At 41.8% G+C, this 25,098-nt stretch overlaps 1 protein-coding gene across 1 annotated transcript in view; it reads right to left on the bottom strand.

Annotated features, from left to right (window-relative positions):
* Positions 1-779: 779 nt before the first annotated feature.
* SPMIP3 (sperm microtubule inner protein 3) overlaps positions 780-25,098 on the bottom strand; it is a 45,097-nt gene continuing 20,778 nt past the window's right edge. Inside the window, exons 3-4 of the mRNA XM_082471361.1 lie at positions 19,628-19,800; positions 780-2,271 (exon numbers count right to left, since the gene is read on the bottom strand). Coding sequence (XP_082327487.1) covers positions 2,180-2,271; positions 19,628-19,800 — 265 coding nt within the window. The 3' untranslated portion in view covers positions 780-2,179. The remainder of the gene's footprint in view (positions 2,272-19,627; positions 19,801-25,098) is intronic.

The following is a 25,098-nucleotide window of genomic DNA, read 5'->3' on the forward strand; positions in this document are numbered from 1 at the left end:
ACTCACTGGATATTAAAACAGTATAAAGCTACTATAATCAGAGTATGTGATACTGTCATGGGAAAGAACAGATACATAAGGGAAGTGGACTAGGCATTCCAGAAATAGATGCAACATATATGGGAACTTAATATAGGCATTTCATTTCACTGGGAAAAGAATACATTAAAAAGAGTGAGAGCAAAACAATCTCAACATAAAATAGAAATTTATAATAGAATAAAAATCTAACTTATAAAAGTTTTAAGTAATGAAAGTAATATAGGAAAATAATTTTAGAGCCTTCTAAAGAAAAATAAGACACTTGGAAACCCTAAAGAAAAATGTACAGATCTGACCAAATTAAAAGTTTTAAAAATACTATGAACAGGGCTTCCCTGGTGGCGCAGTGGTTGAGAGTCTGCCTGCTAATGCAGGGGACACGGGTTCGAGCCCTGGTCTGGGAAGATCCCACATGCCGCGGAGCAACTGGGCCCGTGAGCCACAACTACTGAGCCTGCGCGTCTGGAGCCTGTGCTCCGCAAGAAGAGAGGCCGCGATAGTGAGAGGCCTGCGCACTGCGATCAAGAGTGGCCCCCGCTCGCCGCAGCTGGAGAAAGCCCTCGCACAGAAACGAAGACCCAACACAGCCAAAATTAATTAATTAATTAATTAATTAATTAAAAAAAAAAAAAAGATCTGCAAGCATTGTCTGCAGTCTGGGATTTGGGGAATTCTGGAAGGCAGGTGGCTTCCATACCCCTATGTTTACCAAACATAAAAAAAAAAAAAAAAAAAATACTATGAACAAAATTTTTTAAAAAAAACAAAAAATGAAAAAACAGAAGTAAAACTTGGGGAAAAAATATTTCATCACATATCCTTAAAACACAAAGAGCTGCCTCAAATAAGAACATGACAACTAATAGATAAGCAAAGCTTTCATTTGGGAGGCTTCTGGTCTTAAGCTCTGTGAAAATGTTTCTTTGATAATTCCCTCTACTCTTAATTTTTTGTTGTTGTTGTTGTTCTGTCTCTAGAATGCTTACTAGTTAGATGATGGACCTGATTTGTTACTATATGTCTTTTTTTTTTAAAGTCATTTTATTTGCTTTTTGATTCTCTATAGAATATTTCAGAATTTTTTCTAAATCCTGTCAATTTTTTAATTTTTAGCAATCATTCTTAATTTCTAAGAGCTTTGGAAAGATTGCTTTTTCATGTTTATGGATTTAATTGTTTTGACCCATCTCTTGTCAAATGATAAAGCAATTTTTTTTAGCTTGTTTTAGGTTCTTTTCTGTTCCCTGAATTCCCTTTCCTCTGGGATAATTTCTTCTGTTTGTTTTGTTTATTTTGGTCTTTGTCTTTCATGTTGTAGTATTTTTTCAACTCTCTGGTGATCCTTGGTTGGCTGTTCACAACTAAGAGTGGAGATGTATGTATATATACATGTGTATATATATGTAACTGTGTTCTTGGGGGGAGTTTATTAACTGGTAGACTTCACTTTGGGGTGTTGAGTAAAGAACCAACTACTGTGCTGGGGGGTTCCTAGGGAATAGAATGTAGGATTCTTTCCTTTGGGATCATTTCATTTCTTAGAGAAGAACCTCTAGCATTTTGCCTAGGGAGTTGATGCCTAGTTGTCAGGCTTTCTTCTTGTCAGGATAGGGATGTTAACTCCTGTATCGAGACTTTCAATTAATCTTTCTTTTTACCAGCCCCACATCTCACTACAGCCCTGTGTCATATCTGGGGTTCTGCATCCAAAGCACCTTCCAGGTCTGTGATGCCAGTAATCTTCCTCCTTAGCTACATCCTCAGATGCTGCTGCTGCTTTTTTTTTTCCAACAGTGATGCAGTTATTAGGCGGAGGCAATTATATTCTTACCTGGTCCCACATAAAACCACTGGACTAAATGTGAGATGGTTTGCCAACACCAGCAACAAGACTGGTAGTGGGGCATTAAGAACAGGTGACAAGTCTTCTTAAGGCTGATCTTGATTCCCTGCCCTAGGCTGACCAACTTAGTCTGAAAAGAATTTGCAACATGTAAATATTTCAGGATTGTAGCCATCTGGATATACACTTACAAGTAGTTCTGTTACCATTATTTCAGTCTAAAAGAGTCACTTAAGAATGCCAAATGTTATTTTGTTCAAATGCCATGGTTACTTTAGTATAAAATCCTTTCTTTCAAAGCCACCTCTCTTCACAACAGTAATGCTCTGGCAGTGAATTAAGTGGTCTAGGATTCGATGAAACTGTGGCTAATTTCTGGTCCCAATCTGGAATGTAAAACAAATTAATGATTTATTTTAAGACTACTTAATTTTAACACACTGTCCTTTCAACAACAATTGTGTGCAATAAAATAATTTACAGGATTTAAGACAAAGGAATATATTTAAAAGATGTGGGAAAAAAGGACTTAGAAGGTTATTTCTGTGGTTCAATCTCTGATTAAGAAGCATATTATTGGATTATTTCAAAATGTAAATAAAATGAAATAAATTATATAAATTTGCATTCTTACATTCTAATTCTAGACAACCCCCCCAACCCTTTAAGCCCTACATTATAAACAGGCCACTTTGTATCATCTTTGTATCAAACTGCTGTTGTTACATCCCTAAATTCATACCCAATGGAGTTCCCTCATGTCTTATAACTCCTTGTCTACAATCACCAACAGTTCTGCTTATCTAAAGGTAAGGGTTCAAGGAGCTTGTGTTGAATACTGCAATACTGCATCTACACCTAATGAGCCAAAGACTAGAATGTTTCAATGATAGCGATATAGTAAAACTTTATCATGGACCTTGTATTAGGTATTTTATTTACATTAACCCTAATATTCACAGTAATCCTCAGAGGCCCGCTGATATTATCATTACCTCAAAGAGATTAATTAACTTGCCCAAATTTACAGGACTCGCGAGGGGAGGAGCCCACACTTAACCCAGGATTATCAGGCCCCAAAGTCCCTAATTTTTTCATTGTTCTTTCCACCTTCCACAGCACTTCAACAGAATTTAAAGATATAAACATTTCTTGATATTAAGAATGGATAACATTTCATTTACCCAGGGAATATGGCTAGAAATGCCATCTCTGGAAGATTTTAAAAATCAAATTTAATTAAGCGTGATCCTGTCCGTACTCAGTAGCCATATGACTTCTCAAAGCTTACTGTTGGATTAAATAGTAGCTCTGACTTTCTCGAGGATTGCATTGTATTCCAGGGAAATATATTAATGAAGTTTAGAAGTGTTAGGAATCCTACTTAATAGTCTTAGTGATCCTTGTTGTAGGAATTATCAATATAATGGAGCTGAATTATATTTACATTTAACCAGGTAAATGCAACAGTAAATGTTTTAAGAACACACAGCAACCTTTTTTTGGGATTTCTCCTGCCATTCCACTTAGTATATATGCCCACAGACTGGATGCTATCAAGCCTGAAATATACTATACAGATTTGTGGGTGGGGAATACTATGGAAAGAACTGTGAAATGATTTTTTAGATTTCTTTATCATTTGACAAAGTGAAATTATTGTTCATGTGGATTTGTGTGTGATGACTTCTTTGAAATTCATTGCTGAAAAATAAAATGAAGAATTGAGAACCACAGAGAAAATTTAACCAACTTGCTGAAGAATCCCATGTATTCCAAATACTTTAATGATTTACTATTATTTAATATTATCACTTTGAGCAATTTAAGAAATTTTGAAGGATAACCTTGATTATATATGATTATGCCCTGGTTTTAGAAATTAATCACAGTATAAGATGTAATTCCAGTGTATTAGGTTTTTTTTTTAAAACAAATATTTATTATGGCACATGTTTATTCTTGATCAATAATAATAATAGCTAACATTTTTGGAGGTTTCTTAATGTTACGTACAGGCACAATGCTAAATTCTTTATACGGGTATCTCAATTCTATTAGGTAGATACTATTTTTATCCTTTTTGCACATGGGAGAACTGAAGGTCAGAGAGTCTAAGGGTCACACTGCTACTGAAAGAATATATTTTATTTTGGAAGAATGAGGTTTTTGAATTATTTGGCACCAGGGTGCATAAAACAAGGGCAATTTTCATCTGAGGGGCCATCTCACTCTTCCAGGCTATAAATTCTGAGGACGAAGTCTTCATCTCTTCTACTGTGTCTTGCACATAGTCAATGCTTAATAAATATTTCCTAAATAAATAAATGAACCCCTATGTGCTGAGAAAGAATTTTACTGAAGAAGAATTTCTTAGGCAATAACCATGATCTATCATAATCTATACATAATCTGTTCTTCAACTATTCCCAAAAGAGATAAGAACTGCACATGAAATGCAAATCATTGCTAATCTAGACATAAGCTCTGCCCTTAAAATCTGATCACAAAGACTGATCAATGGATAAGATAAAAAAACCTTACACCTTGATAAACAATGTAATATTTACTTTATCTTATTCTGTGAAAAGCCCTTCCCCCAAATACTCCTTCGAGGAGTCAGTTTCTTGAATTAAACAAAAACTCTATTCAGTCTCTGCTCCTTTCTCTATCAGTGCTCAGCTTTGTAACAACTGTGTTAGGTCTCTTGCAGACCAGCCTTTTGCCTGCCTGATTGCCACCTAAGTATCTCTCAAATCCATGTAACTCTCTGTACTGCTACTGAGACAGGCTGGGGACCTGGGACCCTTTGCTACAGTGTTGCAGTGCTTAAACCTGGACAAACCTCCTACAGCAACAAAATACAAAGAAACTATAAGGGACTAAAAATAACTGTGTGCATGCTCAGTTGGGGGTAAATTATGGACAAAAAGACCGGGACTTCCCTGGTGGTGCAGTGGTTAAGAATCCACCTGCCAATGCACAGGACACGGGTTCGAGTCCTGGCCCTGGAAGATCCCACATGCCATGGAGCAACTAAGCCCGTGCGCCACAACTACTGAGCCTGCGCTCTACAGCCTACGAGCCACAACTACTGAGCCTGCGTGCCACAACTACTGAAGCCCACGCACCTAGAGCCCATGCTCCGCAACAAGAGAAGCCACCACAATAAGAAGCCCGCGCACCACAACGAAGAGTATCCCCTGCTCACCGTAACTAGAGAAAGCCCGTGCACAGCAATGAAAACCCAATGCAGCCAAAAATAAAATAAATAAATTTATATATATATATATATTAAAAAAAGATACAAAAAGACCAAAAAACCCAACTGCCACTTCCAAGGAGCCAGAAGCAAACACCAGGTGTCGGGAGCTTTTGCTCTGTTCATACCCCCTGCACACGACACCACCAAAGGGGTGGGCAAAACAGCTAAGGCACTCCTCTGGCCTGACCCCTGAACACACACCTACCCTCACCCCATATAAGGAGCCAGCTCACCCCCACTCAGGGAACCATCAAGGGAATCTGTTACTTTTTTTGCTCCCTCCTGCAACCGCTGCAGGAGCCCCAATAAAGCCTTGCCTGAATTTCTTGTCTGGCCTCTAGTCAATTTCTATTGATTGGGGGAGGCCAAGAACCCTGGTCGGTATCAGACTTAGTGGCACCCAGCATGGGGCAGTTGTACCCTGTTGGGGAGAGGACCTGGGCACCTCCGGGACCACTGACTTCCGCTTCGTCATGGGTGACAAGCGGCTGCCTGAACCTCGTATTTCGGCGTCACTACGTTTGGTAAGTCTGCCTTCCTGGACACTGGGGGTCTCAGGACCCTCATTCAGACAATGCTTTCCCCTCCCCCTTGTCCTCTTCCCTCTCCTAATATCTCCCTACTTCTCCTGTCTCTGTCCTCTCCTAATTCTCTGTCCTATCCTTCCGAGAGAGTGGACATCGGGCAGCTACAGCATCACTCCTCCCAGCTTGTGAGACCTGCTCCCTCTGGCCGGCAACGGCTCACCTTGTCAGGTGACAAGCAGAGAGGTGGGAGAGGCTCGCCTCACACCATGCAGATCCTGGTCCAGCAGGCTCTCCCTGATGGGAATTTATGAGAGTGATAGAGGTTTAAACCTCATATCATGTAGTGGCTGCAAGTCCTGTTGTCCCAGTATTCTTGCCTTTGTTTTCCTGCTGCCTCTTTCTCTTTTTCCGTCTTTTCTGTCCCTCCTCCCTTTACCTCTCCCTTGATTCTTATACCTGCACTCCCGTCCCCTTTCTCCTGAAAACTTCTTGTTTGTGTCTTTAAGTTTTTGTCATTGGTATCTTTGTTTTATGTAGTTTTGTCTGTCCAACTGCTCCTGCAAGTCTCTGCTGACATTGTGGGCATGGTGGAGCACTTAAACCTCGAAATACAAACTGGCCACATGGCCTGAGGCTCCAGCCTTGGGTTACTTAGTGGGATTTTAAAGAGAGAAAAAAAAAAAGGAGAGGCGCTTGCATCTCTCTTCTGCCTTTGCAATGTAACTATTCTGCCTGGGCTCTCAGGAACTACCTGATCCATCTGTAGTTCTCCAGACTGAGGAAAAAAAAAAAAAGAGGCATTTTAAATTCAAGCAGAAAAACTGTGAGATCTCTGGTTCTGTCTGTCTTTATATAAAAATTAACTTGTAAATGAGCTGTATTTAATTTGCTTAAAAGAAATTGAGTGCTTATATACATTCTCAGAAATAAAAAAGAAGCTCACTAGAATACATTTCAGGTTCGTGTGATCTGGGAAATATTTAATATTGAATTAATACTTGGTATTAGAGCTAGCTTAAGCTTGTGGTTTTAATTAATACAGACCTGTCTTTAGAGACATCAGCATTAAGTACAATACTTTCATTGTACCTAGGGTTACTGAAAGTCAATAAATGCATATTGTTTCTGTTATGAAATTTGTCAACAGGGAAAATAACCCAATATCATTAAACTTTTAAGTAAATGTAACTGAGATAAGAGCTTTTTGTTAAACTCTATAGGAATAATTATGTTTTGGTAATGTCCATCTAAAATAGTCTCTCCAAATTTTGGTAACTTGAAACAAAATTAAGTTAAATGTTAAGAATTCATTGAATATCCAGGCCATTTCAGATAAGATAAAATTTTGGAACATTAATTGTTAAGCATGTCTAAATTTACCTACTTTTGTCTTCTTGTGAGAGAGAAACTAAAGATGTTTGATGCCACCTTGAGATGTTCTCTACCAATCTATAGAATGTTAATGTAAAAGACAGTTCATGGTGGCTTAAGGAAAGTAAGATGTGTGTTTTCAGAAAAGAAGGTGTGAGGAATGGAAATATATTTTGTTGAAAGGAAAAAAGGGTGATTTTGTCCTAGAGCTGGTTGTTTCTGAATGGGAAAAAATAAGGGACAAAATATGTCTACAGAAATTTGCAGAAGGTTTGTGGAAAAGGAACACTGAGAAGAGAATTTTGTATGTGGTCAGGATTTTCTAAGGTTGGATTAAATTCAATTAGGTAAATGGATTTTATTAAGAGTAGGTGGATGCAAGACTGGATTTGGTTTCTCTCTCTCATAAGAGAGCAAAGTTTTCCTGGAATGCTGCTTTTGATAACAGATTGTGTGAGTTTCTGTGCCTTTAAGTGATCTGTATTTACTTTTGCAATCTTTTCTTTCACCTTAGCTCAAGGAATAATTTTTTCATGGTGACCTATGATTCTATCTGATTGGGTGTTTTAAAACTTTTTGAAATTTTTGACAGACTTCCCAAATATCAAGTTCTTTTGACCTCCAGCTAACTTTGGGGTGCTTCAAAGGGCCCTTGGAGCAACCCAAAGAGAGATCCTAAACTAGTTGGGTTCATTTGGTATGTTAAATTACATGGGAAACATTGTCCAAACTCGCTGTTGCTTGTGTCAAGTGGAATCATCAGGTTCTCCCCAGTTTTATCATAACCACCAAACAGATAAGGGAAAGGGTTTGGGGTTCTTCTGCAGTCTTGTCTCTCACCTTACTCTATGTCCAGAAATCCCCTTTGGGAATACTCCCACCTCTAGGCCCTCAGGTCCTGACTCCCGTGGCATTTTTCATTATGCCCAACTCCAATTCCTCCAGGAGTTCCTTTTTGCACCTCTAGGACCCCCTTCACTCTAGGCCTTGGCAGCCCAGACCTTGTTACAGACTACCTATTGGGCTGGCCACTTCCAAGCAGCCCACATCCTAGGCTTTATAGATGCTCATTCTTAAGGACTACACCCCAACCTAGGGAAACTTGTTATAGGACATAAACTTTATAGATAACAGATCCCCCCCCTCAAGGAGAGCCCTGGCAATGCGCTGGCACTGACCCCTTGCATGAGGGACTGGGTCGACCAGAGACACCTGGTTAGGAATTGATGGGAAAGTAGAGGACGCTCAAAATCCCATTAGGTAAGAAGGGAATTTGGAAGACACTCCGACCCGCTTCTGACAAAGGCCTCCTGGTAAAATGTCTCCAGGACACAGACTTCATATCTAGGAGCGCTCTTTCTTGGTTGCAGGTTACGCAACATGGAAGGATCCTCTTCTAAGCCAGAAGAAACACCTCTGGAATGTATTCTTAAAAATTGGAAATTTTTAAAAACTAGATGGGCTGAAAAGGGGAAAACTTACACTTCACTGTAACACTGCCTGGCCTTTATATAAGTTGGGGGGATGGATAAAAATGGCCTGAAAATGGGTCTCTAAATTACAATATCATCTTGCAATTGGATCTTTACTGTTGCAGGATGGGAAAATGAACTGAGGTTCCCTATGTTCAAGCCTTCATGATCCTTTACCAAAACCTCGCTCTATGTGGCTCCTGTAATCAAAAGCCTGGGGAATCAGAAAACACTCCCAACATTTTAGATGATCCCCTTCTAATCCTCCCCAGTTCTCAGGGGGGAAACCAAGTCTCCACTGCTTCTCCGGAGCCACCTACCTCTCCAGAGCCACCTACTTCCCCAGAGGCACCTACTTCTCCAGATCCCTCTGACAAATCCCAAACTCCACCTCCCTATGTCCCTTTATACCCTCCATTACTCCAGAAAGGAGAGACTTGTCCCTCTGAGCTAACTCACAGTGCAACTTCCTAGCACCCAAGATCAGGAAACATATGCCCTCTTAGGGAAATGGCAAAAGGTGAACAGACAATCAGAGTACATGTGCCCTTCTCTTTAAGTGACTTAGCCCAATGCAAACAGAGACTGGCTGATTTTCTGAAGACCCTAGTCAAAGTTTGCTGAAGGGTTTCAGGCCCTAACTCTGGCCTTTGACTTAACTTGGAAGGATGTCCAGATAGTCCTATCTACTTGCTGTACCCCTGAGGAGAAACAGAGAATTTGGGCAGCAGCCCAGGGGCGCACTGACCAGCTTGCCGGGTACCAACACGAACTTTTTGTTATGGGAGGAGACGCAGCCCCAAATCAGGAGCCCCATTGGCATGATAGTTCCTGGGAGGGAACAGAAGCCAGAAATCACATGATCCAATGGGTATTAGAAGGGATGAGAAAGTGTATCAAAAAAGCCAGTTAACTATGAAAAGGTTAAAAGAGTGACCCAAGAAGAAAAAGAAAATCCAGCCCTCTTTCAGGGACGGCTTATGGAGGCTTTTAGAAAATTTACTAATATTGAGCTGTCCATTCCCAAGGGTCAACCCCTGCTGGGACAACATTTTATCAGCCAGTACACTCCTGATATTAGGCGGAAACTCCAGAAGTTACAATTAGGCCCACAATCCCCTATGCCCCAACTCCTAGAGGTGGCCTTTGGGGTACTTAATAATCGAGATCAAGCTGAGGAGGAAGAGAGAACCCAAGGTGAAAACAGGCAGGCCAGGGCTCATGCTAAACTGATAGCTGTTGCTGTCTCTCATGCCATGTAACCTCAAGGCAACCTAAGGGGGCCAAGGAAGTTTAACCATCCATCCCACAAGGGGGAACACTTCAAATGTAAGTCAACTGACCACTGGGCCCAAAAGTGCCAAAAAAAAAAGCCCCCTGGTCCATGCGCAGTCTGCAAACAAATAGGTTATTGGAAGTGAGACTTTCCCCCATCCCAAAGGCGAAGGGGGGACTCCCACTTCAATACGGCCATGCTGGATGACTGAGGTGGCCCGGGGATTCTGGCAGCTCCCCTTCACAAGATGTCTATCTCCTTTGAGGAGCCCTGGTGGTCCTTAACATGGCAGGTAAGAAAATCAATTTTTTAATTGATATGGGAGCCACTTACTCTGTCCTGATCTCTCACACTGGGCTTCTCTCCTCTAAAAGCTGTACAGTGACTGGTGTTGACAGAAAGCCTCACACCCATTACTTTACTGGGCCTCTCACTTGCCAATGTGAACAGCGTTTGATCTCACACAACTTTTCAGTTGTGCCTGAGTGTCCTACCCCACTACAGGGGAGAGACCTTCTGGCCTCCCTTGGAGCCATATTATAATTAGGAGACCCCAAGCAGCCCCTTTTCTTGACTCTAAGACAAATCAGCTGGAAGAACAGGGGTCTATTCCCAGCCATATTCTACACTAAACCCTGCAGTTTGGGACAAAGGAATCCCTGGGAAGGCTATAAATGCCCAACCTATAAAAATTAGCCTTAAGCCAGAAGTTGCTTATCCTAACAAGAGAAAGTATCACATAAAGTTGGAAGCAAAAAAGGGTTTGCAACCCCTCATAAATAAATTCTTAAAACATGGCCTCTTAGTGCCCTGTCAGCCTCCATGCAAAACCCCTATTCTGCCAGTTGTTAAGCCAAATGGGGAATATTGAATGGTGCAAGACCTTAGAGCAGTAAATGATACAGTGGTCCCTATACATCCCCTTGTAGACAATCCTTACAATATATAGTCCAGAAACCTTGAGATGCCAAATGGTTTACTGTGCTTGACCTCAAGGATGCCTTCTTTTGCATCCCAATTCATCCCTCATTACAGGATCTGTTTGCCTTCAAGTGGACTAACCCTCACTTGGGCCAAATGCAACAATATACCTGGACAGTATTGCCTCAGGGGTTTTGGGACCGTCCACAATTGTTCACCCAAGCCCTAGGAAAAGAACTAAGGGAAATACACCTAAAAGAAGAGGCTATTCTACAGTATGTGGGTGATATATTAATATGCAGCCACACCATGGAGACCTCAGATCAGAATACCATAGAAGTCCTTAATTTCCTTGGGGCCTGGGGTTACAGGATATCCCAGAAAAAGGCACAAATTTCAAAACCACAACAAGTTAAATATCTGGGATATATTATAAACCCTGGAAGTAAACAGTTATCTCCAGATAGAAAACAAGTTACATTAGGCCTAAGTGCCCCAAAGACAAAAAAAGTCTTCGTACTTTCTTAGGCATGGCAGGATTTTGCAGAATTTGGATTCCAGGATTTGGACTAATGGCTAAGCCTCTATATGAAGCCACTAAAGGCCAGATACAGAACCATTACTTTGGAAGGGGGAAACAAGAAAAGGCTTTTAATAATATCAAATATTATTTGATATTATTAATATCAATAATATCTGGCCCTCATCAGAGATCCCGCTCTGAGTCTCCCTAATTTAAAAAAGCCATTTACCTTGTACATAGCTGAAAAGCAGGGGACAACTCTGGGGGCTCCTTGTACAAAAGCTAGGAGAAGCTCCTCAGCCTATAGGCTATGTTTCCAAGCAACTAGATTCCGTGGCCCGAGGTTGGCCTGGCTGCCTCTGGGTGGTAGCTGCCACTGCTTTGTTAGTGGAAGAAGCTAGCAAGCTTACCTTTGGACAGCCGCTGGAAGTCCAGACCCCTGATCAAGTACAAGGGACTCTGGAGATTAAAGGCCACCATTGGCTAACTGGAGGCCACCTTACTAAGTACCAGGCTTTACTCCTTGACTCCCCAGAGCTAACTCTCAAAAGTTGCCACACCCTCAACCTGGCTACACTGATGCCCGCAGAAAGCCCAGAACTAACACATTCCTGCCTTAAGACCCTTGACCTGGCTTATGCCTGTAGGCCTGATCTAACAATCCAGGCCATAGAAAACCCTGAGAAAGCATGATTTACTGATGGCAGTAGTTTCATTAAAGATGGAGTCAGTAGGACAGGGTATGCTATTGTGAGTGCTTATAGCGTTACAGAAGCAAAACCTTTGCCACCTAACAAACACTTCAGCCCAGAGGGCTGAGGTAATAGAGCTAACCTGATCCTTAACCTTAGGGGAAGGAAAAATTATAAACATATATACAGACTCAAAATATGCCTTCCTTGTTTTACATGTCTAGGCAGCTATCTGGAAAGAAGAGGACTTTTAAATGCAAAACACTCCCCTGTGAAATATGGAGCTGAGATTTTACATCTCATAGAAGCGGCTCAAAACCAAAACTAGTAGCAGTCATTCACTGCTGCGGGAACCAAAAGGAAAAATCTCAAATTACGCAAGGGAACAACAGGGCAGATTGGGAGGCATAGAAACAGCCCTGATGCCCAGAAAAGAAATGGCTTTAATCCCATCCCTTACCCCTTCTAACGTCATACCTAGTTACTCAACTTCTAAGGAGAGCAGGGCCCGAGACAAAGGGAGAACTAAGAGAACAGGTGGCTGGTGGCACATACATCAGAAACTGCTCATACCCCTTTCTGAGCAGTGGAAAATTATTAAAGGACTACCTGATTCTCTCCATCTGGGGAGGGATCTAGAGTCCCTGCCCAAGGTGGTACTTGACAACTGATTAGCCCTCGATCATCTATTGGCAGAACAAAGAGGGGTGTGTGCAATTGCCAATACTTCTTGTTTTGCATATATGTCAACACCTCTTCCCAGGTAGAAACCAACATTGAGAAAATTTGACAATAAGCCACCTGGGTTCAGCAGACAATTAATCACCAACTCTTTCTATTCAATATGGGCGGGGAAATTGAAAACTGCTTATCTAGTTTGTTCTCTTGGATTCCACAAGGTATAAAAAACTTTCTGGCAGGAGTTTTTCATTTTCTCATAACCCTTTTCTTTTCAGTCATACTGATTTATGCTATATTTTATCTAGTACTCCGTTGTCTTCCCTGCTGTTGTAAACCTGTGACTAAGAATTTTTGGTTCAAGAAGGAGACCTGGGACCAACAGGTTCAGAGCTTCCATTCTAAAAATAGAGCAACATGTTAAACTTTAACCCTGAGGTTAACAAAATATACGCCCAAACAGAATGGCTTCTTGGCAGGGATGACGTAGCCTCCCCTGTGTGGTCAACAGTTAAGGAAACCCTCCCAAAGTTAACCTGGTTCCTTTCCTTTCTAAACCCTTTAATGGCTATTGTTGTTCTTCTCCTTTTTAGCCCTGGTTTGTTTAACCTTTTGGTTAAATTTGTGTCTTCTAGGCTCCAACAGTTTGAAGTAAGTCTCATGATGGCTCAAGGAATTCAAACCATTCCAGCAGAGAGTGGCCCAGGTCCCTACAGGTCCTTGGGACAGTCAGCAAGGGACTCATACACCTCTAGGGTAGGCTAGGGTCTGTGGCCCCTGTCCAGCAGAAAGAAATTTCAGAAGAAGAGAACTTCAGCCCCTTACCCCTTAAGAATAAAGGTGTAGGGCTTCCCTGGTGGTGCAGTGGTTAAGAATCCACCTGCCAGTGCAGGGGACATGGGTTTGAGCCCTGGTCAGGGAAGACCCCACATGCCGTGGAGCAACTAAGCTTGTGCACCACAACTACTGAAGCCCATGCACCACAACTACTGAAGCCCATGAGCCACAACTACTGAGCCTGTGCTCTAGATCCCGTGAGCCACAACTACTGAATCCCCCACCTAGAGCCTGTGCTCCGCAACAAGAGAAGCCACCACAATGAGAAGCCCGCTCACCGCCATGAAGAGTAGCCCCTGCTCGCTGCAGCTAGAGAAAGCCCGCGCCCAGCGACGAAGACCCAGTGCAGCCAAAAATAAATAAATAAAATAAATAAATTTATTTAAAAAAAAAAAGAATAAGTGTGTAGAGTCTCTCAGGGGCAAGTGAGACAGGCTGGAACCCAGGACCCTTTGCTGCAGTGCTTCCACCTGGACGAACTTCTCCTCAAGCAACAAAATACAAAGGAACTATAAGGGACTAAAAACAACTGCGTGCAGGCACAGTTGGGGCAAATTATGGACAACAAGATACAAAGAGATCAAAAAAAATCCAACTGCCACTTCTGAAGAGCCAAGCACAAAAGCAGGGTATTGCACATGCCCCCCGCACACACCACCACCAAAGGGGTGGGAAAAACACCTAAGCCACCCCTCCAGCCCCCTTGGACACACCCCTACCCTCACCCCATATAAGGAACCAGCTCACGCACCCCGCTGGGGAACCAGCAAGGGAATGTGTTACTTGTTTTTGGTCCCTCCTGTGGCCGGCCGGCACAGGAGCCCCAATAAAGCCTTGCCTGAATTTCTTGTCTGGCCTCTAGTCAATTTCTACTGATTGGGGAAGGCCAAGAACCCTGGTCGGTATCACTACCTCCCATCATCAGTTGCCTAACTTGGCACTGGTTCCTAACTTGGCACTGGTTCCTAACTTGGCTGTACAATGGAATTATCTGGAAGTTTTATAAATTATTGATGCTTGGGACCTTCTCCCTCCCACCAGGAGATTCTGACTTAATTGGTATTGGGTATATCCTGGGCATCTGGATTTTTAAAAGTGATGTAACTGAGGTTAAAAACCGTCAGCCTAACCCCTGCAATTGCCTCCTGACCCTTTGTATTCAATCTTTGCCCCACTCTACTCCCCATCCCGCCCCCTTTTTCTTCCCCACAGTTGGAGTAATCTTTTCAAAATGCAATTTTAATCGTGTCACCTCCACCCTCTTTAAAACTTTTCAAAAGTTTCCCATCAATCTCAGGCTAGAGGCCCCAAACCTGAAAATGGCCTGTAAAGCCCTCCTTGTTCTGATCTTGCCATCTCTTCAGCCATATCCTTCTTGACTTCTGGCCTCCAACACACATTTTTTTTTTTTAGTTCTTCAAACATGTCATGCTCTTACCACAGTGCCTTTGTATATGCTGCACTCTCTGTGAAGCTCTTCCCCTCTTCCTTGCCTAGTTAACTTTTAGCTCATCTTTCAGCTCTCAACTTATCATTTCTCTGACCTGTTATATGCTCCTATAGCACCACATAAATTCTGCTTCATAGGATTTATGACGGGTGAAATTTTATGCTTATTTCTATGCTGGTTCCCCACCGAAGCTCCTTGAATGTAGAAACTTTGTGTCTATTTCTGTTTCACATGGTGTTGATGAAACCTTGCACACTGATTGGCATATAGTTAGGCTCTCAAATTAGTTACTGAAGGAATATGTATGAATGAATGAAAATGTGCTTGACATCAAATCTATCAGTGAGTTCAACTGATGTCAGCTCCAAAATATCTCTGGAACCCATTTATTCCTTTTCATCTTCCCTGCTGGTCCGAACCACCATCACCTCTGGTCTCAACTACTAAACAGTTTCCTCACTGGTCTGCAAGCCCTCCCTCTTGTTCCTCTCCAAACAGTGTCCTAATGGCAGGCAGACTGATATTTTTAAAATACAAATGATATGCCACTCCTCTGTTCAAAATTATTCCAAGTCTTCCCATTGTTCTTAGAATAGAATCCAAACATCTTACCACTCTCATCCTCACTGACTACCCACCAAACTACACTGGCCTCCTTTCTGTTCCTCAAACATGCCAAGCCCTTTCCAGCTTTCAGGCTTCGGCACTTACTATTCCTTTTTCCTGAAATGCTCTTTACATGGTTTTTTCTTATTTTCCAGGGCTCAGCGAAAACTGCATAGAGGTTTTCCCTGACTGCACTGTTAAAAGTAACCTCCCCTGGCTATACTCATCACTCTGTTTACTTCCCTTATAGCACTACTACAATCTAAAATTTAAAAAAAATATGTACTTGGTCATGCTCCATATCCCCCCCCAGAATGTCAGCTCCATGAAAGCAGATGTCTTGTCTATCCCGGTCACTGTACCCCCAGCAGACAGCACAGTGTCTACTTTGTACTGGGTGCTCAATCAATGACTGAAGCATCTTATGATTGCCAGCTTCCAAGATGGACCCCAATGATTCTCAACCCCTGGTATCCGTGCCTTGGGTCCTCTCCTCCCACACTGCTTCAGGGCTGAGTGTTGTGTGACTTTTGAACCTAAGCCATAAAAGGCATTGCAGTTCCCAACTTTATCTCAGATTACTCATTCTAGGGGAAGCTAACTGCCATGCCATCAGGATGCTCAGCCTGGAAAGGCCCACCTGGAAAGGCATGGAGGCCTCAGTCCCCACCCAGCATGTGACAGCCCTGTGAGTAGTCATACCTGACAACTATGTGAGTGAGCCACCTTGAGGGTGGGTGCTCCGGCCCCAGCTGAGCCTTCAGAGGATGAAGCACTCACTGACACTGAATGTTACCTTGAGAAAGACTCTGAGCCAGAACTGCCCACCTGAGCAGTTCTCAAATCCTAACCCACCAAAACCATGAGAGATAAAAAGCATCATCATTGATGTTTTAAGTCACTAAGTTCTGGAATGATTTGTTACTGCACAATGGATAACTAACATGCACACAATCAATGAGTCAATGAATGGAGCAATGAATATTTCAACATAAATTTTCTCTTGAATTAGTCAGGCTTCAAACCTCACTAAGTAGGGCACTAGCTAATTCTGTCTTCTTGTGTTGCCTAGCCTACACTTTCCAGTACCATATTTTCAATTGTATACAGATCCCAACTTGACACTTCTTCTGCCTAAAACCATTATTTCTATCAGAGGCGCCAACAATCCTGCAGTAGAAGTGGGAGGCTATGCAATTAGCTTTAATTTCTCTCCTGTGAATTCTCTACCAGTCCTGTCGTTTCTCTCTCCTGACGCTTTGCCATATGAGTCTTCTTCCCATTTCCCGTGAAACTTCCTCAGTTCACTTTAAGAGCAAGGTCTGGGAGTGTGACATCTCCAGACATGACCTAGACTGATGACTTACCAGTTGCTTGCTTGAGTAGGTTTCTAAGTCTCTAAGCCTCCGTTTCCTCTTCTGCTAAATGAGGTTAATGACAATACCTACTTCATGGGGGCAGTACAACTCACTGCAGCCCTGCGTGTGACACATGTATGAGTAAATCACTTAGCACGGTTTTGGGCACATGACAGATATTTTCAATTCTAGCAAGTAACCTAAAACGTAGACTTGAGTCTCTATTTTACAGACACAAAAAGGTTCAGAAAAGTCAAGTGTCTTGCCCAACACCACGCAGCTAGAATGTGCCAGGCCTGTAGCCCTCCAAGGCCTGGATTCTGTTCACTGCCTCTCACTACTCCATCCCGCGGTTCTGCCATGGCCTCCCAGCTGCTCTTCTCACCTGCCAGCTGTGTCTTCTCCCACCCATGCTAAGCAGCCTGAAAGACTAACATCCTCTGAAGCTGACTGGGTCACATCCTGGACTCTGATCCTACAATGGCTCTGATTGTCCAAATTCAACTTTCCGGACTCCTGCAGCTCCTCTTCAGTTCCAGGCATTCTCGCCCCCTCTGACTGTCCACGTTTTCCTTCCCACTTCCTCGTTCTGCCTTGCCCAGTCAGCCAGGTCCTCATAGCTGGATTCCCCCCTGCTCTCCCAGAGCTCACAAACCTCCCAAACTTCTTCTCATCCGCTGCCTCTGGTATGTCGCCCTGTTTCTTCTTTCCCATGCACATCTTATCTGTCAAGACCGAGCTTAGCTCTCCACTACTGCATGCTGCTTTCCTGGCTGTTCCAGGCCCCAGTGACCTCATCTTTCAACTCCTGCTCCTCTACTTGGTACTTAATCACTCTCTGATAGGTTGACTGTTGCCTCATCTTCCCAATTAGCTTGTGAGCTCCCTGATGCTGAGCTCATAGTCTGGACTTTTACCTCCTCCCATGGCACCTAGCCCAGGTATTTGCTTTGCTAGACGTTAACCTTGTTCTATAGGTTTGGAAAGAATTAGGAATTGTCTTCTAAAATAAGCAAGGGAGAAACCTTTTGTGTCTGTCTAACAAGACTTCCGCATAGCAGAGGAATTGTAAAGAAGTGTTTACTATCACTTTGGAAACTAGAGGCCACCTAGAGTCCCTCATACAAAGGAAACAGATTTCACGCTCAGTCTCAAGAAACTGCTTCGGCCGTCCTGCAGGGACAGGAGCCCCACTAACACTTCCGGACGACCCCTTCTTTCCAAGCCCTCCTCAGCCCCGGCAGTGCCCCCCACCCCACGGCTGACTCCCTTTAACATAACCTTCTTACAAGAGCGAGGGGATATGGGAATATATGTATACGTATAGCTGATTCACTTTGTTATACAGCAGAACCTAACAGAACATTTTAAAGCAATTATACTCCAATAAATATGTGAAAAAAAACCCCAACAACATAACCCTCCTAAGGTCCCCTGCCTGCGGGACCCTAACTCCTACCACCCTGTACCTCCTCCTCCAAATGACTTAATTTCAGCTCTCACCCTCCTCCCCATTCCCTCAGCTCACTCTCTTCTCAGGCTCCAACCTTCTCTCACCTCCCAGAAGCCAGGTTTGCCCTTATCCCAGACTCCTCCAGTCAATCTCTGGCCCCAGTCCCAGCTTCATCCATTACCACCCCCATGCCTGGCTCAACTCCCCAAGATCTGCCTGGTCCTGCTGGGTTCCCACTCTTTCCGATTGCTGTCATTTGCTGTCCCCTCAGGACCTGAGTCCCAGCCCTGCTCTGGCATCCCATCCAGGCTGCAGCTCTTTTCTCAGGGGCGACAAGAAGGAGGGCAGATTCTTCCCATTCCCCATCCCATTCCTCCCCACCATCCTTCTACTAGTTTTCTTATTTTTAATTTTATGATAAAAAGTGGCTCGCTTTAAAGAAAACTGTTGAATAAATAGTAGTACAAGTGATGCTCAGCTGTGACAGAGACAATATAGCTTAAAGGTCCAGCACAGAGCTTGGCCTGGGGCTGAATTCTGCTTCTCCTAGGTACTGTGATTTGGGGCTAGTTAATTAACTGTCTCTGCAACTTTGTCACTGTTTACAGTGACCAAGAAATAATAGCATTTACCTCAGAGAGCCGTTAGAAGGACAAAATATGTGCCTGCTACAGTGTAAGAGCCTCAGAAATATTGGGGTTTACTCATTTAGAAAGTCTGTCAATGAAGGAATCCATTCCGTGACTAAAATCCAAAGTGTCAGTGACTACAGAAGTACAGGTAATTTTTCAGGTCATGTCCATGTGTACCCCCCAGGGTCATATCTGTGGGGGGCCTCGGCCCCTCAGTACTCTCACACAGGCTGCAGCATGGAGAAATACTACATAGGGAATTTAGAATTTTTGAAACACACCTCCAGTTATAAAATAATTGCCAGGAATCCATTTCAAATAGGAGGATGAGGGGGGAAAATTCCTCTAACAATATGTTTAGGCACAATAACAAATTTGTCAAGTGATAAAGTGCTCTGAGGAGTGGTCAGACTCAAGTTTGCTTCCTACCAAGGACATTTATGAATTTTCAGTCTTAAAGTCTTCTGTACAAGGAGCTAGGGGGAGGAGGAAAGGAGGAAGCAGTCTAGGGGCAGCTCCCTAAATCCTTCTTCCTGCACCCAGACACACACGCATCCCCTTCCCCCGTAATGTGACTAGTCCCAGACATACTCCCTGAGACGGCAAGCCCATGGGAGATGCTCATCTGTGGCCCAGGCAAGGTTTTGCTTTCAGAGAGTAAGAACACTTGATCTGACTTACCCATCTTGTAAAATGGCAAAGAATAGTCTCTTTGGTACGTAGTTTCTTTATACCATGGTTCGGCAGGCTTTGAATGTCTTCGAAAACAAATGTATTGAATGAGAGTTTGTTGGTCTAATTGAGGCTGATACTGACTTTTTCTCTTAGGTGGAATTTCCAAGTCTATGAGAGGTCTAAATGAAAATAAAAACAGCTTGCTGAATACCCATTCAGTAGAAGAAAAACATTCCACTTTCTCATCAGCTGAAATCTATTCCCTAAAAGTGGCCAGGAGGCTACCAAGATAGTATCGGCAAGACTCCATAACTCCAAGGCTAGCCCTAGCAAAATTATCAGTAGATGGTTCAAGGATTCCAGACCCCTGTTCTTCCCTTTAACATCCCTCCTCCTTCCCAATCACAGGTCACAGAAGGTGACCTACATCAAAACTTCCTCTGGAGCTGCCTACGCATGGCTACTTCTTATACTCCAGATCTTCCCAATGCTCTTTTGCAATGTAATTTTTCTGTGGATATTTGGTACCCGCAAGGAACTAATGCTTTCTTTTGACCAGACTAACCACTATGGTGCATATTGGTGTTTGATGAACCTGAAATTGGTTACAACCTTCTTGTACCCTCTACTCAGATGAGAACCCTATGAAGGTAAATGTAAAGAAGAATCAAAATGTGGTGGTGGAATATCTTCATATACTTGTGGGAGTATACATTTACTGTTGCAACTTGTTTGAGAAGACTTTGGTGATATGTATTAAACCTTTAAACTGTGTATATATTTTGCCCTAGAAACCCAGAATTTAGGAATGTCAACAAAGACTTAGCTCTAAGAATGCTTGTCAAAGTATTTTTATGATAATAAAAAGAGTGGAAACAATTTCATGTGGAAAAAGATAGGAAATTATTTAAACAATGATACAGAGATATACAGAAATATCATGCCAACATTAAAGTGATGCTGTAGAATTATAATATTTGAGATGGAAAAAAAGTCCACAATATATTTTATATAAAGAAAGGTTTCAATTGAATTGTACACTTTAAATGGATGAATTGTATGGTATGAATTATCTCAGTAAAGCTGTTATACAAAAAATGGTTTCAATCAACAAAATATTAGCAAACTGAATTCAACAAAACATTAAAAGGCTCATACACCATGATCAAGTGGGGTTTATTCCAGGGATACAAGGATGGTTCAATATCCACAAATCAATCAATGTGATACACCACATTAACAGAATAAAAGAGAAAAATCATGTTTTCATTTTGACAGATACACAAGAAGCATTTGACAAAATTCAGCATCCATTTATGATTAAAACTTTCAACAAACTGGGTATAGAGGGAACATACTCCAACATAATAAAGGCCATATATGACAAGCCCACAGCTCACATCATACTCAATGATGACATGCTTTTCCTCTAAGATCAGGAACCAGACAAGGATGTCCACTGTCTCCACTTTTATTCAACATAGTATTGAAAGTCCTATCCAGAGTAATTAGGCAAGAAAAAGAAATAAAAGGCATCGAAATAGGAAAGGAAGAAATAAAACTGCATTTATTTGCAGATCACATGATCTTATATATAAAAAAACCCTAAAAATGTTATCAAATAGCTGTTAGAACTAATAAACAAATTCAGTAAATTTGCAGGATACAAAATCAATATAAAAATATCTATTGTGTTTCTTCTATAACTAATAATGAATTATCTGGCAAAGAAATTAAGAAAACAATCCCATTTTCAGTTTCATCAAAACAACAAAATACTCAGAAATAAATTTAACCAAGGAGGTGAAAGACCTGTATACTGTAGATATAAGACACTGATGAAAGAAATGGAAGAAAACACAAATAAATGGAAAGATATTCCATGCTCACACATTGGAAGTATTAATATTGTAAAAATTTCCACACTATCAAAGCAATCTACAGATTCAATGCAACCCCTATCAAAATTCCAATGGCATGTTTTCATAGAAATCAAACAAACAATTCTAAAATTTGTATGGAATCACCAAAAACCCCAGATAGCCAAAGCAGTCCTGAAGAAGAAGAACAAGGCTGGAGATATCACATTTTCTGATTTTAAACTGTATTACAAAGCTATAATAATCAAAGACAGTATGGTATTGGCATATAAATGGACACATAGATTAATGGAATAGAATAGTGAGCCCATAAATAAACCAAAGCATATATAGTCAATTAATTTATGACAAATAAGCCAAAGTATACAATGGGAAAAGAATAGTCTCTTCAGTAAAGTGTGCTGGGAAAATTGGACAGCCACATTCAAAAGAATGAAACCAGGTCCCTATCTTATACCATTCACAAAATGGGTTAAAGATTTTAATGTAAGACCTGAAATCATAAAACTCTTAGAAGAAAACATAGGGCGTAAGCTTTTGACATCAGTCTTGGCAATGATTTTTTGGATTTGACACCAAAAACAGTCAACAAAAGCAAAAATAAATAAACATCAAACTAAAAAGCTTCTGCACAGCAAAGGAAACCATCAACAAAATGAAACAGCAACCTACAGAATGCGAGAAAATAATTATCAATCATATATCTGATAAGGAGTTAATATCCAAAATATGTAAAGAACTCATACTACTCAATAGCAAAAAAAAAAAAAAAAAAAAAAACCCAAAAGGAATACAAAACAAAAAACCTATTCAATTAAAAAATGGGCAGAGGGACTGAATAGACTTTTTTTTTCCACAAAAGACTTGTAGATGGCCAACAGGTACATGAAAATGTGCTCAATATCACTAATCATTAGAGAAATGCAAATCAAAACCACAATGAGATATCACCTCACACCTGTCAGAATGGCTATCATCAAAAAGACTACAAATAGCAAGTGTTAGCAAGGATGTGGAGAAAAAGAAATACTCATGCACTGTTGGTGGGAATGTAAATTGGTTGCAGCCACTATGGAAAACAGTATGGAGATTCCTCAAAAAACTAAAAGTAGAACCACCATATGATCCAACAATTCCACTTCTTGGTATTTATCCAAAGGAAACAAAATCACTATTTCAAAAAGATATCTGCACTCCCATGTTCATTGCAGCATTATTTACAATGGCCAACACATTGAAACAACTTAAGAGTCCATTGACAAATGAATAGATAAAAAATATGTGGACTATATATGATATATTAATGTAATAATTATTAATATTAATTATAATAATTAATCACTATTAAATATAATAATTATTATATTAATTAAATATAAGAGTACTCATTGTGTGGGTGTGTATATATATACCGTGAAATACTATTCAAGCTAAAAAAGAAGAAAAGCCTGGAGACACCTTCAAGATGGCGGAGGAGTAAGACGTGGAGATCACCTTCCTCCCCACAAATACATCAGAAATACATCTACATGTGAAACAACTCCTACAGAACACCTACTGAATGCTGGCAGAAGACCTCAGACTTCCCCAAAGGCAAGAAACTCCCCACGTACCTGGGTAGGGCAAAAGAAAAATCATAGACAAAAGAATAGGGATGGGATGTGCACTTCTTGGGGGGAGCTGTGAAGGAGGAAAAGTTTCCACGCACTAGGAAGCCCCTTCACTGGTGGAGACGGGGGGTGGCGGGCAGGGGGGAAGGTTTGGAGTGACGGAGGAGAGTGCGGCAACAGGGGTTCAGAGGGCAAAGTGGAGAGATTCCTGCTCAGAGGATCAGTGCCAACCAGCACTCACCAGCCTGAGAGGCTTGTCTGCTCACCCACCAGGGCAGGTGGGGGCTGGGAGCTGGGGCTGGGAGCTGAGGCTCTGGCTTTGGAGGTCAGATCCCAGGGAGAGGACTGGAGTTGGCCGTGTGAACACAGCCTGAAGGGGGCTAGTGCATCACAGCTAGCCGGGATGGAGTCCAGGAAAAAGCCTGGAACTGCCTAGGAGGCAAGAAACCATTGTTTCGGGGTGCGCACGGAGAGAGGATTCAGAACACTGCCTAAACGAGCTCCAGAGACAGGCGTGAGCCGCAGCTATCAGCACGGACACCAGAGATGGGCATGAAACTCTAAGGCTGCTGCTGCAGCCACCAAGAAGTCTGTGTGCAAGCACAGGCCACTATCCATACCTCCCCTCCTGGGAGCCTGTGCAGCCCACCACTGCCAGGGTCCTGTGATCCAGGGACAACTTCCTCAGGAGAGCACACAGCATGCCTCAGGCTGGTGCAATGTCACGCTGGCATCTGCTGCCACAGGCTCGCTCTGCATCACCTACCCCTCCCTTCCCCCACAGCCTCAGTGAGCCAGAGCCCCCTAATCAGCTGCTCCTTTAACCTTGTCCTGTCTGAGCAAAGAACAGATGCTCTCAGGCGACCTACATGCAGAGTCAGGGCCAAATCCAAAGCTGAACCCCAGCAGCTGTGCAAACAATGAAGAGAAAGGGAAATCTCTCCCAGCAGCCTCAGGAGCAGCGGATTAAATCTCCACAGTCAACTTGATGTACCCTGCATCTGTGGAATACCTGAATAGACAATGAGTCATCCCAAAATTGAGGCGGTGGACTTTGGGAGCAATTATAGACTTGGGGTTTGCTTCTGCATTTAATTTGTTTCTGGTTTTATGTTTATCTTAGTTTAATATTTAGAGATTACTATCATTGGTAGATTTGTTTATAGATTTGGTTGCTGTCTTCCTTTTTATTTTAATATATAGATACGTATATTTTTTTCCTTCTTCTCTTTTTTGTGAGTGTGTACGTGTATGCTTCTTTGTGTGATTTTGTCTGTATAGCTTTGCTTTTATCATTTGTCCTAGAGTTCTGTCTGTCCATTTTTTGTTTTTTGTTTTAGTATGGCTTTTAGTGCTTGTTATCATTGGTGGATTTGTTTTTTGGTTTGGTTGCTCTCTTCTTTCTTTCTTTCTTTTCTTTTTTCTTCATTACTTTTTAATAATTTTTTTATTTTTTATTTTAATAACTTTCTTTTTTCTTTCTTGCCTTCTTTCTTTCTTCTTTCTTTCTTTCTTTCTTTCTTTCTTCCTTCCTTCCTTCCTTTCTTTCCTTCTTTCCCTTTCTTTCTTTCTTTCTTTCTTTCTTTCTTTCTTTCTTTCTTTCTTTCTTCCTTCTTTCCTTCCTTCCTTCCTTTTCCTGTCTTTCTTTCTTTCTCTCTTTCTTTCTTTCTCTTTCTTTCTTTCTTTCTTTCTTTCTTTCTTTCTTTCTTTCTTTCTTTCTTTCTTTCTTTCTTCTTTCTTTCTTTCTCTCTCTGTCTCTTTCTTTCTTTCTTCTTTCTTTCTTTCTTTCTTTCTTTCTTTCTTTCTTTCTTTCTCCCTTTTCTTCTGAGCAGTGTGGCTGACAGGGTCTTGATGTGCTGGCCAGGTGTCAGGCCTGTGCCTCTGATGTGGGACAGCCGAGTTCAGGACATTGGTCCACCAGAGACCTCAGGCTCTACGTAATATCAAACAATGAAAACTCTCCCAGAGATCTCCATCTCAACGCTAA

This window comes from Balaenoptera physalus, assembly GCF_965194825.1.
Source record: "Balaenoptera physalus genome assembly, chromosome: 1".
Taxonomy (NCBI): domain Eukaryota; kingdom Metazoa; phylum Chordata; class Mammalia; order Artiodactyla; family Balaenopteridae; genus Balaenoptera; species Balaenoptera physalus.